This window comes from Trichechus manatus, unplaced genomic scaffold (genome assembly GCF_000243295.1).
Source record: "Trichechus manatus latirostris isolate Lorelei unplaced genomic scaffold, TriManLat1.0 scaffold00092, whole genome shotgun sequence".
Taxonomy (NCBI): domain Eukaryota; kingdom Metazoa; phylum Chordata; class Mammalia; order Sirenia; family Trichechidae; genus Trichechus; species Trichechus manatus.
In genome coordinates, this window is record NW_004444028.1 from 7,233,611 (window position 1) to 7,248,516 (window position 14,906).

General features: G+C 37.0%; 1 protein-coding gene across 6 annotated transcripts in view; it reads right to left on the bottom strand.

The window, feature by feature from the left end:
* Window positions 1-786: 786 nt before the first annotated feature.
* The window catches only part of KLHL24 (kelch like family member 24), a 43,214-nt gene continuing 29,094 nt past the window's right edge, over window positions 787-14,906 (bottom strand). For 3 of the 6 annotated variants that reach the window (XM_023736808.1, XM_023736809.1, XM_023736807.1), the window contains 3 exons: window positions 11,912-12,100; window positions 10,722-10,910; window positions 789-6,265 (listed from right to left, as the gene is read on the bottom strand). In XM_023736808.1, the coding sequence (XP_023592576.1) occupies window positions 6,065-6,265; window positions 10,722-10,910; window positions 11,912-12,100 (579 nt within the window). In that variant the 3' untranslated portion in view covers window positions 789-6,064. Of the gene's footprint in view, window positions 6,266-10,721; window positions 10,911-11,911; window positions 12,101-14,906 lie in introns of all 6 variants that reach the window. The other 3 variants (XM_023736811.1, XM_023736810.1, XM_023736812.1) reach the window with 2 other exon arrangements.

Here is a 14,906-nt window from a genome sequence, read left to right on the forward strand (position 1 = left end):
CTTTACTGAGAGTGGTGTGTTGAAGTCTCCTACTATTATTGTGGAACTGTCAATTTCTCTTTTCAGTGTTGTTCGAGTTTATGTATCTTGGAGCCCTGTCATTGGGTGCTCATGAATACTTTTAACCCTTCAACTCCTTCCTTGCCTTTGCACATTTTTTGTCCTGAACCAACTGCGTGAAGGAACCTGCATTTGTGCGCTCCTCCTCTCCACCAGAACTGTGCTCACCTTTCCACATACACATCATCATCTCCCGTCCTTACAAGCCTGTAGGGTATTAATAGCTGCTTTTCCTATAATGAGGAAACCAAGGCTCAGGGAGGTTAAGGGCTCTATGACAGAGCACTGGTTGGAACCAGGTCTGACGAAGCCCACTTTACTGGTGTAGCTACAGAGGAATTAACTATGAGAACACTTATAATTATTTTTATTGTGCTTTAGGTGAAAGTTTACACTGCAAATTAGTAACATCTTTATTTTTTAAAAAGCACTGTGACTTGTCATTTTATTTAGATGGCATAATTCTAAAACTAAGTATGTAAGCTAAGCATTACATGTGCTTCTATAACATACTCTCACATTTTTTCAATAATCTACTTTTCTTAAATTTGAGGAGCCCTGGTGGCACAGTGGTTAAGGCTGGGCTGCTAACTGAAAGGTTGGCGGTTCAAACCCACCAGTCGCTCTGTGGGAGAAAGATGTGGTAGTCTGCTTCCATAAAGATTTACAGCCTTGGAAACCCTATGGGCAGTTCTACTCTGTCCTACAGGGTCGCTGAGTTGAAATCAACTCCAAGGCAATGGGTTTTATTTTTAACGTAAATTCAGTCATTGCCTCTCCCGAAGAGAATAAAACTAGGTCTTGTCTTTGAACCTGAAATAAACTTAAGTTTTTTACCCTCAAAGTTACCATAGGGGTACTTTTTGAGGACCAAACAGTACTGTGCAAATGTTATTAAGATCACCTTGTGGTAATTAACAATTTTTTTGAATAGATAATACTTCCATGTCATCCGGACTAAAAAATTGGAAATACATATTTTTAAATGTAATATATATTTTAACTATGCATATACACACATATACATACAAATGTGCAATGAGGTTTCCCTTTTACCTATCCCTCAGCCACCATTACCTGTCCTCACACACAGTTACTAGTTTCTTGGTTTATCCTTCCAGTTATTTTATGCACACACTTAAATACACGTTAATACACTGTCTTTTCCCCCTTTTTCACACAACCACTTGGTAATACTTAAAACAGAACAACACGTTTTTGATAAAATTTTAATACAACCAGTCATGTAATGGTTAAAAGACATTTTATTAGATACAATTTTTTAAAAATTAAAACTATGCAAGAAATATATTTAAACAAAACATGTATTAATGTGCTACAGCTGAATTGAGAACAATGAAATATACAGCCCCTTCTCCCCCCACTGTGGAGACTCTGGAGCCTTTAGCTGAAAGCAAACGACATTTGGCCATCCCAGGCCTGTACTAGCTGTAAAACAGATTATACTTTCGTTCAACTCTGTAATTGTGTTGTCTTAGATAGCTCCAGAAACTCAACAAAAATTTGAATATTCTGCAAAGAAAGAAACCCGTGGGGAGAGTTTATGGGGGAGGGGAGAGGAAGAACTTTTTAAAAGCAAGTTAAATGAAAAAGTCACCCCCCCGCCCCAAGAAAAAAATAGTACACAAGAATGTAACAAAAATAAGTAGATGTAATTTTTTAATATCAGACGTAGCTATTGCAAATGATGTTTACAAGGGTTTAATCAATGTAAGATAGATGTTGATCTGAGTATCTTAAAAAGCACCTTGGTATTAAAAAAAAAAAAAGAACTCCAAACACCCCACAACCTTGCTTAACATTTTCATTCTGCAACGTGGCCGGTGCTCATCAGAAGGTTTAAGAAGTTTACTTATTCTACCGGAAACAAACATGAAACTTAATGTAAGATAAGCCTTAGCTAAAATGAAAAGGCTGAAGTAGTGCTAGAGAGCTTAAGGCACAAACAAATTCAGGTGCAGTTATTTTGAAAATATTAAAACAAAAATTATTTTCTTTGGAACAACATAAGTTATGACTTGCTATTTTTTAAAAAATTATTTATGATGATCATCTTTAGCACTAAGTAAATTTAATATCTAATGCAAGACAGAAATGTAAAGCATTTATATAAAAACATTTAAAAATATCTGACGAATGTTGGAAAAGGAGAACTACTCTCCTAAATATCTCTGGAATTATGAATTCACACTCCTGGCTCAAGTGGTTTCTGGTGCCTAGTATTAGCTGTGACGATAAGTTGAGCTAGTTAGTCAAACCTACTGCCTTGGAAGTCAACCAAATTGCCCCATTCTGGTTCCTTGGTAGGATGAATTTATTTAACAAAAAATAACAGGGTGAGGTGATGTAAACCTGGCTTTCAATATAACGAACGACAGATTCTAATAAGGCCAAAATTATGTTGAGGTTAATTGGTGTCTTGAGTTCACTAAAATAAAGGCAGTCCATAGGAAGCCTTTAAGAGGGATTATCTTATTACCTGGCGACACAGGAATAGCAGCCATCTCTCCTCTCGGAAAATACAGTCTGGAGTAGATGTCTTTTCCACACAGAAATCTCAAGACACAAAAGACACACACAAACAATTCAACCTCTCTCTTTTCATGTATGGGTTCTCACAGCAATTTTTTTTTTAATCTATTGCCATATCCAGACAACAACAACAACAAAAAACAAACCTGGTTTGCACGTTGACAAAAGTAGTGTAATTGAACCTTTGTCTTTCCTGAGTTTCAAAAAGGGTATTTGACAGTAGAGATACATAATAAACAATTCATATTCACTAAGAGAAAAACTGTTCGTTCACAAAACATTTTCATCTTTCTAAATACAAAAGAATGAATGTTTAACCACTGCCGTGTGTGAAGCCCCTTTACCAATCAAATTTACTCTAGAAAAATAAACTGAAGACTATTCCATTATGGCACTTTAACCACCCCAAATTGGAGAAAAGGGACAAGTTAAATCCCTCCCTGAGTATTTACATTGTCTTAACACCTGGTTTAAATGGAGTAAATACCTATATTTCAATCACCTAGAAAAGGTTACTGAAGACCCAATAGGCCACCATTTCATACCTGTGGAGTAAAGTCAGTGGAAGGATTAGAGTACAAAAGGAGGAAGGTCTTTGTTGTAAAAATTAGGCCACTTCACAGCTCACTCACGTATTGGAAAACATGGAAAAGGGCTAAAGTCATAAAAAACAAACTCTACTCATTTGTTCATCCGTGAAAATAGACTCTTGAGTCCCCTTTCCCCTTGAGGTATCACAGACGGGTTTGGTACACTCATCTCTACCTCCAATTTGTTTTCTGAGCTTGTAAAAATGGGTACGTTATACAGATCCTTACTGTAAATAAGTGATCATACTAATACTCATCATGTACTTTCCAATGTAAAAAAGAATTCTAGAAATGTCCAAAAGAGAAAAATCTTCTGGAATTGAATATGGTCAACTAATTTTTACTTTATGTGCTTTTTCTGATCATCACAAACTGCTATATGTGTGTACATGACCATACTATCTACCTACATATATACACATGCATATAAATACATACTAACCCTAAAGGCTCATATGAGCACCATCTATTAAAAGATAATATGTTAACTATGTGATGACTGTATGAATATAAACTGATACCAATTTGGTTGCTAATCTCTTTTGATATACTAATCATACCCTAAAATTATTTTTTATGTTATCAATGCTAACAACATTATTTTATCAAGCATCAGTAAACAAAGATAAGTAAGGAAAATTAAAATATCAGTTGGGTAACTTTAAAAATAGTCACTTTAATTTTCTAGGATTTAAACTAGATTCTTGGTGTTCTTCAACATAAATTCCAACTACATATGTAGTTAAAAATTATGTAGAGAAGAAAATGAAACATTATCAGTATGAAGTCTGTGTTTATACAAATTCTGTTTTTTAGGATTTCATTTCAAATTTACTACAATGAACACATGGATATTAAGAATGAATCTATAACAAACTACAAGTAAATAGTCAACACTTTTACAATACACAGAAATACTAGAATACAAAGTTATCTTGAGAAAGTATTTTTTTATGTAAAGTGTCTGGATTTACGGATGGGCATGATCTTACCCATGAAAATAACAACCATCATTTGTATAGTCCTCAGCATTTACAAAACACTGTCTCATACATTATCTCATTTACTGTAAAAGAATTCCAGAGCTAAAATTCAGGTTCCATTTTCTACAAAAGATATAATGCCGAATAGGATGTTCACTCTGAAATGAAAGCACAGTATCCCAACTGAACCCATAATTGTCTTTCAACTAAAATGATAAAGAAGTTTTCTGAATTCTCTAATCATCACAAAAAGGTATATATCATTTTCAAATTATGATTTGAAAAAGAAAAATTCCCTAAAATTTTTTTAACTGTTTTAGTTCTCCTCAGGATTTAGATTCTAGCCAAGCATTAAAGTTGATGCTGTATAGTCTATTTGAAATGTCTGTTATCTTCTTAAATGAGGAAAAAAAGTTCACCAGCGCTAGGGTTCCGATCACCACCTTGGTGTTAACAGAAATCAGGTGACGCTATAATCACATATCTGCATCACCCTTCCTATGACACGGAGTACAAAACTATGATGCCAGATGACAACACTGTCTGGGAAGTCAAATTTAGCAGGCTACTTGGGACATCCCCAAAACACTATGAATTGTATCTGTCCACCCAGGAATCACAATAGTCACTCATGCTGTAGTTCCTTCTAAATTCATTTGCCTTTGGAAAAAAAATTCACATTCTTCTCTGAAAAACTGGTTAGTTTTATAAGCTGGAGTTCAAAAATTTAGACAAAAGTAATTTGTTGTTTAGAAGCTTGAAAATGTTGATCACAATGTTACAGTGGGTACCAAATAAAAGATTTATCTTAGAAGACTGGAATTACTGCTGTTAGTTTTTTCAGATAGATAATTTAAAAAGAAAAATGGACCCACTAAGCTAGATGGTCCCTGCTTTATCCTATCAAAGGCATTTTAATAGTGGAGACTCCCAGGATTTTTAACTGGCCACAAGAAAGTTGGATAACCACAGGAAGAAGTCTTCACCCAAAGTACCATACTACTGAGGTCAAACCCTACTGGGCTAGAGGAGAAACCTTGCCCCTGCTTTTCTTAATAACGCAAAATGGGGTTCAATGCCTTTGCCTGGTTCACGAAAAGGGGGATTTAGAGATGATGCATAAATACTTTGAGAGCAATGGTGAATTTTCCCTTCAATAGTTCTAAATATTTTTTCCTTAGGAATGAATACGTGAATTTAATCCCCCTTTTAGGGACACTTGCTCTTGTATCTCCTACCCAGCCCCCGCCCCCGCACCTCAATGTTTAATATAAGGCTGCAATTCTAGAAATGAAGTCATGATAATTTAGTATTTTATGATAGTCAAATGGCTGTCATCAAATTTTTATAATTACAGAGAAAACACCTTCAAAAATTAATCAGCTTGGATACATTTTTAGTGAAAAAGTTTTTTTTACAATTTTTTTCCCCTTGGTACACACACTAGGCATTCTAAGCATTAGGTGATTCAACCTACATGAAGCCTCAGGTTGCCATTTTCTCTACACATCTGACGAAATGAAGAAAACAGCCTTGCAGAGAACACACGTAAAGGAAGAGGGCGTTCACAAATCCCTAAAGGGTATGCAAGCAGCTAATATTTCCTATTCCACACAGGCTTTTTACAAACACTCACAAAGGTACACTCTCACAGGCCAAGCAACAACCACCATTACCTTTAACAAAAACGTTTGTTTTTCATTACAGGAAAGGCTTCATTTACAGTTTGAAAGATTGGTATTTTGGAGAGAAAGGCACCACGATGATTATTTTTACTTTTTTTGCATACGGCACAAAGGAAGCATGTCGAGTTCCCACTGGAGTTTTTGAACCTCTCATCTTGGGCTGGTGTGGCTTCTTGGGTGAGGTATCGTGGCTTTAGAGCTTAAAGCACTTCTCATTGTATCTATGAATTGTCACACAGCCGTGATAGGACACTGGCCTGGGCATGGCAGCCACCCCTGTGATGATGCTTGTTGCAGGATCATAACAGAGAATGGTGTCTGTGGCTTCTCCATTCTCCCGTCTTCCGCCCAGGATATATATTTTACCATTACATACAGACATACCACAGTTTTCCTGTTTAACCAAATACATTAAAAAAAAAAAAAAAAATTAACTGTTGAAGATAAACAATTTGGTAGCAAACTGAAAAGTAAAAAAATGACATGCTTTAGCACGGTCTAGGAGAAATGAAATAAGCACCCTTCTGCCCAACTCCTATTCTATGTGCGAGGCTGGATAATTTTGCATGGGTAAGGTGAGAATTAAAATAGATTATATTTTATAATCGGGGTTGAGATGTGAGAGAGGGGGTGGGGGTAGGGGTGGTGGATTCAAAGAAGGGTTTTAACTTAATGGTAGCAAAAAACACCACTGCCCTAGAGTCACTTCTGATTCATAGCGACCCTATGGGACAGAGTAGAACTGTCCCATAGGGTTTCGAAGGCTGTAAATCTTTATGGAACCAGACTGCCACATCTTTCTCTTGCAGAGCAGTGGATGGGTTCAAACCACCAATGTTTCGGTCACAGCCGAGTGCTTTAACCACTGTGCCACTCGAGCTCCAACTTAACGATAGTTGAACAAAAACATCTTTGAAGGGGCTTGACTTGCTTTTTCTACTGCAGGCAGATCCTTTATTTCAGAACATTATTCACTGTATGGGGTCACTCTCAAACTGAATGAATGAATGAACGAGAGGAAGAGTTACAACCAAAGTAACAAAGCACTGTTATTATGGGCCTTGGCTGGGACATAGAAATGTCCCAAATAATATTTTGCAGTTCACCTTCCACACAACCAGATTCTTTGCTAAACTTTACTATTCTCAGACAGTAATATAATTACAATATAAAACAAACATTCTTGTGCAAAGATGAGAGTGAATCTTTAAAGAAAGAAACTGCTAAGAACTGTCTAGAACATGGATGTGGTTATGCTGTGGGTCAAATATCTCTCCATTTACATTTCACAATAATTCAGAAAGGTTCGTATCCAGATCTCATATAACCAAGATGAAGTAGGTTCTGATGGAAGTACAATCAACATTCTACTTGACCAGATTTTGCTGTATGTAAAATCTGCTCCCATAGAAGACATTAAATCTTGGTGGAGTTATATAACAGGGCAGCATCCTCGTGGTCTGAAAGCATTAGTGAGTCTTTAAAAGTGCCTATCTTGGTGTCTGTATACACCCAGGATGACTTGGCCTTTCTAATCTGCGAAGGACAAAACTTCTGTCCATCAAACCACTCAGGAATTGTACCAATTACAGGCCAAACTACAACATTTTTCATCTAATGCATAATGCATTCTTCCTGTAAATTCTAAAGGTTCTGAATACAATAAAAAACAACAGCAACAACATCTTTAGTTTTTAAGTACTAGCTACTTCGCACTATTTAACCTTATAGTTACTTTGATGATGATTCTAAAATAATATATAATTACAAGATATGGTTATTAGTATCATTTCAGAAAATAATACTCAAAATTAAGCAACCCTGAAAACAATTCTTCATTCACATCAGGAAATTACTTATATCAGATGTAATTATTTCACTCTATAAGAATCTCAAGAGTAACAGTAACTTATAGTGAAAATAAATGATCAATATATGAAGTTTTAATATTTTTTAAGACTGAAATGAAGCATATTATATATATAAAACATGTATCTATAAACCTCTCCTTCATTCTTATTTTTATATGCTTAAATGCTAAATTGCCAATAGTAGCACATAAAAAGAATCAGATTTTTTTCATTTAATTATTCTAAACTTTAATAACATTTTAAATACCTTGTCTACTGAAAAAGGATAGAAAATCTTCATCATTGACTTAAGAAAATAGTCCACAATTCTTTTACATTTCTGACAAAGGTTAAAAAGCAAAATGTGTTTGGACTATCAAGTAGTGGCTTTTGGGAATTATGCAAAGTCAAGAGGCATGGGAATGGTGAGGGATAGAGAAATAAGCTGGGTCCACTAGGACTGTAAAAAAAGAGTTCATTTTTTCAGCTCCTTCTCTGTCATTTAATATACGAAGTATTTTAAAGAACAACAGTGTTGGACTCATATAATGGTACACTTAGCTTGATTTATCATTTTCCATTGATTAGCATTAAAAGGGCAGACAAACCATTACTGAAGGCTCAATAATTACCTATCAGTAATGTATATACAGATCCACTTAATGGTACTAGTAGTTTAAGAGTGGATCTGGGGAGAGAAGAGAAGGTATCCATTGCCAGAAATCCCAGTACTTTTCCATTTCAAGAGATCTGATATAGAACACTAGATTTGGACTTCAGTGATTTGTCTTTGTTATAATAAATTTAATACACTTCTGAGCTAAACGTTTTTTCCCTGAAATTTCAGAAGTGTTATTCATCATTTAGTCAGATAAAATGTGACACATGTGTCCTGCTGGTATTTTTTTTTTTAGTTTCATTGCAATCATTTAGCTAAAAACATATTCATTGTATGTCCTGAATTATTCTAAAACAACAACAAAAAACAGTTGCCCTCAAGTCGATTCTGACTCATGGCAACCCCATGTGTGTTCAATGCTGGCAATTATCTTCCTAAGCTCTGTTATCATTTTATATAGTATAGCCAAGTTTTTCTATTCAAATGAATAGTAATTCTTAGTGAAAATGCATTAGACTTCAAAATATTCACTGCAATAAACCAATAAAGAACAGCCTAAAGAATTTAGAAATAAGTGTCAACATTTGTCACAAGGTGAATGTGACCATAATGGGGACTCTTATGTGAGAGGGCACACTCTCACCTCTGTAGGGTTAGAGACTGGCCTTTCCAAGAGAGACCACCGAGCTAGAGCAATGTGTTTAGTTTTTACTTAAATGTGACATGAGAGAAACAGAATACTATACTGCCCCTGTACCATGAAGATGAAGATCCTATTACGTTCTTTTCACCAGTTGGGGGAACATTATTCTCAGTATATTACTAATTGGAGACGACAGCTGTTGTTGATGACTTTAGAAAACCGGTGTTATACTCAAACCCTATTTACTATCCTTACAGTCTATGCAGTATCTCTTATGGATCTGCTGTCATAGATCAGAAAAAAAGAGGTCAGTTCTGGCCAGGGTAACCCAGTTTGTTTTGACTATGAAGTGGGTCTTCAAAGATGAGCAGAATTTACAAATAGAGGGGCTGGAAAAGGCATCAGAGTACAGCATGAACCAAGGTATGTAGGCATGAACATGTACGATCTGTATAGAGAACGCAAGTAATACAAATGTAATGTAATTGGGGTAAAGTTGTAGAAATTGAAGTTGAAAGGGCAAGTGGAGATCAGACAATAGAAGGCCTAGACTGAAGGGTAAAACTTCTGCATTTGATTCAATAGGTTTCCAATGAGGAAGAGACATAATTAAGATTCCTAGCAAATTAACTAGTGGCAAAATGGGTTAGAGAAATAAGATATTACAGACAGGAAGACTAGAGTATTATTATTCTAATTTAGGAAGGAACTGATAAAGACTTTAACAAAAGCAGGAGCAGCAGGAATGGAAAAGAAAAATAGAAACTGAGAACATATAACTGATATGCTAGACTCATTCATTTAACAGAAAGTGAGGAAAATCTAAGAAATTAAGTTTCTAGGTTGTTTGGAAACAGACAAAGTAAGTTGGGGAAGAAGGTGAGTTCTGTTTTAAGTCTGAAGTCCTGGAACATCCATGGGGAAATATCACACAGACAGCTGGAAATCTGAGTCTGGAGCTCAGAAGAGCACCTTTGATGATGAAGCATGAAGAAGATGAGGTCACTAGGGAATAGAGCATAAACCGGGAAGAGGGCAGAGCAAAGAGGCTCAGGTTAGCACTCGTATTTGAGGGTTGGGTACAAAAGTAATAGAACATGAAGGAGACTGAAGAAATTATTAATAGTGGCCTCTGAGAGCACAGCATGTCTACAGCAGTACGGGTATAGCCAGGTCTCTAGCCCTGAACCAGCAAGCTTTTTGGGGGTGATAGGAAGCAGAGCAGAGCCATGAATTAAAAGGCTGAGGGAAGGCCTTTTTGGCGGGGGTGGGGAAGGGGAGGAAGAAGGTAGGGAGGGAGGTGGCGTGTGTGGATAAAGGAGACTTGAACACAGCCACTTCTTTTATAAGAAAACCTGACAAACAACCTAGCCTCCAAACAGAGAAGGAAAGAAACCAGTCTGGGAGCATTTCTTCTCTTCTGAAATATGCAAGAGAGAGGGAATAGGATTGAAGCAGGATTCTAAAACAGGCTAAGGAGTTAAAAAAAAATCAAGAGCCCAAGAGCAAAGGATACTTCACCATGAGATGGCGAAAGGTAAGTTATTTCAGTAAAACAATTCCTGGAAGGAGTTCAAAACAGGAATACCAGATACTCTGTGTGGAGTTTTAAAAAAACTGTGAAATAATTCAAGCATATGTGAAGTATTTTAACAACAAAATTCTGGCGTATTAATAATGATCATGAACTTGGTCCCTCTAAGACTGATTTTTCTTCTGGACTATTTTTTGTTATTACCTGTCGGCTGAATGTATTCTGTACATGCATCCAGTAATCTTCCACTGGATCGTAACAGTATATTGCCTTGGTCAGTCCACCAGCAACATAGATCAGGTTGTTTAAGGATACTGCTGTTATACACCTTTTGGCAATTGGGATAGCTGCACGAAGTAGCCAAGAATTGGTTTCTGGATCGTAAGACTGAACCTAATAATATGTAAAAATATTTCATTAAAACTTCTATATAAAAATGCAAATTTACTTAATATAAGTCTGTTATACACAGAAGCATGTCACAAATCATAACCCCATTCATTAATTTAGAGAATTAAGGGAGGTTAGCCTGATAGTGAAATATCTGAATGAAGAAAATATGCAAAAGATATAAAAGTTTATCGCTAGCAAGCAGGACAGAGGTACAAAAAAACACAGACTGTTTTCAGGGTGAATGGCTACCAGATCTGCTTTACTTATTTCCACTGAAGTTAACAGCCTAAACTGAACACAAGTAAACCTCAATTCAGTGTACGCAGAATTATCACAAATTTTGAATAAATTAATTCTAATTGAGTAACATTTGACTATGTTAAAATTTAATTTAGAAAAAGAATGACCTGATTAACAAAATTCGTTAACCAATTAGGCATTAGCCATTTGTTTCTGAAATAAACGTGGAATTTCCTGAGATATCAAAATGGCACTATTTTTTTGTGCCAGGAGTTCAATGAACCACAGCAACCTTGATCCATTCTTATTTATACTAAAGGTTTCCTCTTTTCTCTTGCCTAAAAAGTACTTGAAAAATATGCAGAAAATGATCCAGTTTCAATCAGTGTAATTAGTTTCTCTGTCTCACCCTTTGCTAATTCACCTCCCAACTGTGTTTTGTTAGAATAATTTTTAGATTCTGCAGACTCCAGCAGTAAAAGGTACAGAACAATCTACTTAGTGCAAAATTTCAGGGGATGTTAAGATTAGTCTCATTTCAAAGAGACTGGATCATACTTTTTACAAAAAATTGTTAGCTACATGAGGGTCTCAATTCAACAACTGGAGATTCAATGTTTTCCCTCAAAAAAGTATGAAGTACCAGGTAATTTTTTAAAAAAGCCTCTAAAATGAAGAAACCTGGCTGTCTACTTGAGAAGCCTTCTGGATTACCCTCTTGTACAGATCGCTGGTAATGTCTTGAGGAGAACATGGCTTACCTTATCAGAACAAGTATTATCATCAGGTCCTCCACCAATCACAAACAGTTTGCCTACACAGCTAGTGACCGCAGGAGAACTCACTGCTTCCTTCAGGGGAGCAACTTCAGTCCATCGATTGGAAAAGGAATCGTAACATTCTACACTGCTGAGTCTGTTCTGCCCGTCGTAGCCTCCGACAACATACACCTACGTGGAAAGTACGTGGAAAAACCTTAATGGTCAAGAGTCTGAACTTCAAGCAGGGTGGTTGAAGAATTAAGGATTGCTCCCTTTTAAAAAACCCTCGATAGTTGTAATAAAACCGCAATGCACTTAGCTCCATGTCTCTCGATCTCTTCTTTATTATCACGTCCCCACCACCAAGGAGCCCTGGGAGACATTTTTCCCTCGCAGCCTCTTCAATGAAATTTAGTACCACAGATACACTGTATGTACTGTTTTTAAAAACCACTGCAAGTCCAAGGAGAGACAGAACTAGGACCCAGATTTGAAACTTACTTACTTTATCCCTCCTTTGACTACCTTTTCCGTATTAGCTCCTGGCCAGTTGTGTGCCTGCAACAGCTCCAGTTACTGAACCCCTACCAGCACACCTGGCTCTTCTCCACCTTTGGGATGTTTACATGTTCCCAATCAGGAGGAAGTTCTAGCCAGTGGTTCAGGCAGCTGACATCCTGACATTATACTTTTTGGGACAGGGTGGAGTGGCGTGTCAGTGTACTTTGGTTATAACAACTAAACTCTTGCTTTTAAACTCAGTTTTGGTAACTGGGTCTTTGTCTCGGGGCTTCAGCGTTTCTGTGCCAGTCTTACTTAGCTGGTTGCCGTCACTAATTTCTATAGGACTGGTATTATGTGCTTGCGTCCACAGTCTGGGTGCCTTAATCTCCAATATTTGCTGCCAACTCTGATGTAGTGTGTTATAAATAAGAAACATGTATGCTACTGTGATAACTGAGGTAATACCAGCTCAAGAGAAAAACTGATATAAACAAAGAAATTTTTAAAAAAATCACGTTTCGGATTAGTCCAAAGGACTAATGGACCACAACTACCACAGTGTCCACCAGACTGAGTCCAGCACAACTAGATGGTGCCCAGATACCACCACCGACTGCTCTGACAAGGATCACAGTAGAGGGTCCTGGACAGGGCTGGAGAAAAATGTAGAACAAAATTTTAACTCACAAAAAAACCCCCCCAAAACCAGATTTACTAGCCTGACAGAGACTGGAGAAATCCCGAGAGTATGGCCTCCGGACATGCTTTTAACTCAGTACTGAAGTCACTCCTGAGGCTCACCTTTCAGCCAAAGATTAGACACACCCATAAAACAAAATAAGACTAAAGGGGCACACCAGCTCAGGGGCAAGGAAGAGAAGACAGGAGGGGACAGGAAAGCTGGTAATGGGGAACCAAGGTCGAGAAGGGGAAAGCGTTGACATGTCGTGTGGCTGGCACCCAATATCACAAAACAATATGTGTACTAACCGTTCAATGAGAAACTAATTTGCTCTGTAAACCTTCATCTAAAGTACAATTGAAAAAGAAAAGAAAAAATCAAGTTTCAAAACAGATCACCATGGACTTGCTGCATCAGAATCTCCCAGGAAGCTGGAAAAAAAAACGATAGATTTGTTGTCTCCACCTAAAATCTACTGAATCTCTGAGAATGTGGACTCTCAAGCCCCACCCCAGACCTTCCAGAACCCCAGGTGACGCGTGTGCACATCAAAGTTTGAGAAGCTCTCCCCTAAAGTACACCACTCTAAGTGTTACTCAGGGGTGTTCCTTCCTTCAGCCAGAGATCCCAGTTCTAAATGACCAACAAAGGAGACTAGGCTTCAGTCTAGTATCTAGAAATCTTCAAGACAAGTCCTTAATTAAACTTTCATGTCATTCCCCTATATGTATAAATTAACTATATGCGTGAGCATCAAGGTAAAAAGGCCTCTAGATGAAGAAAATCTGAATTTTTGGCCCTAGCTTTATCACTTTCTGTGAGACCTCGGGCTAGTGACTTATCTTTTTGTGATTCAGTTTCTTTATAAACTAAGAAAGCTACATTAAAATACTCTCTAAGATTCCTTCCTGCTCTAAGATTCTATATTCTAAACTATCCTAGGTTTCTTCAACACAGAATATTTCTACATTTAAATAATTGATAAGTATTTGAATTCAGCTTATATTGTAATTTTTGGCATAATAGTTTTTATAACTTGAGAACTTGTTGTGTAAGGTAGGAATAATTCCTTTTACTTCTTGATTTAGTACTTGAAGCTTTTGAGTACCTTCAGGTCAAGCATGCTAATGCTTGTCAAATAAATTTATATTCCCGATCCAGCAATCCCACTCCTAGGAATATATCCTGGAGAAATAAGAGCCGTCACACGAATAGACATATGCACATCCATGTTCCCTGCAGCATGGTTCACAATAGCAAAAAGACAGAAACTACCTAGATGCCCATCAACAGATGAATGGATGAACAAACCATGGTACATACACACAATGGAGTACTATGCAACAATAAAGAACAATGATGAATCTGTGAAGCATCTCATAACATGGATGAAACTGGAGGACATTATGCTGAGTGAAGTAAGTCAATCACAAAAGGACAAATACTGTATAAGACTTCTACTGTAAAAACTCATGAAAAAGTTTACACACAAAAAGTAACAATCTTTGTTGGTTACAAGGGATGGGAGGAGTGGGGGGGAATACTAAATGGACAATAGGTAAGTGGTAACTTTGGTGAAGGGTAAGACAGTATACAATACTGGGGAAGCCAGTATAACTTGAACAAGGAAAGGTCATGGAAGCTCCACAGACACATCCAGACTCCCTGAGGGACTGAATTGCTGGGCAGAGGGCTGTGGGGACCATGATCTCAGGGAACATCTAGCTCAACTGGCATAACACAGTTTATAAAGACAATGTTCTGCATTCTACCTTGGTGAGTAGAGTCTGGGGTCTTAAAAGCCTGTGA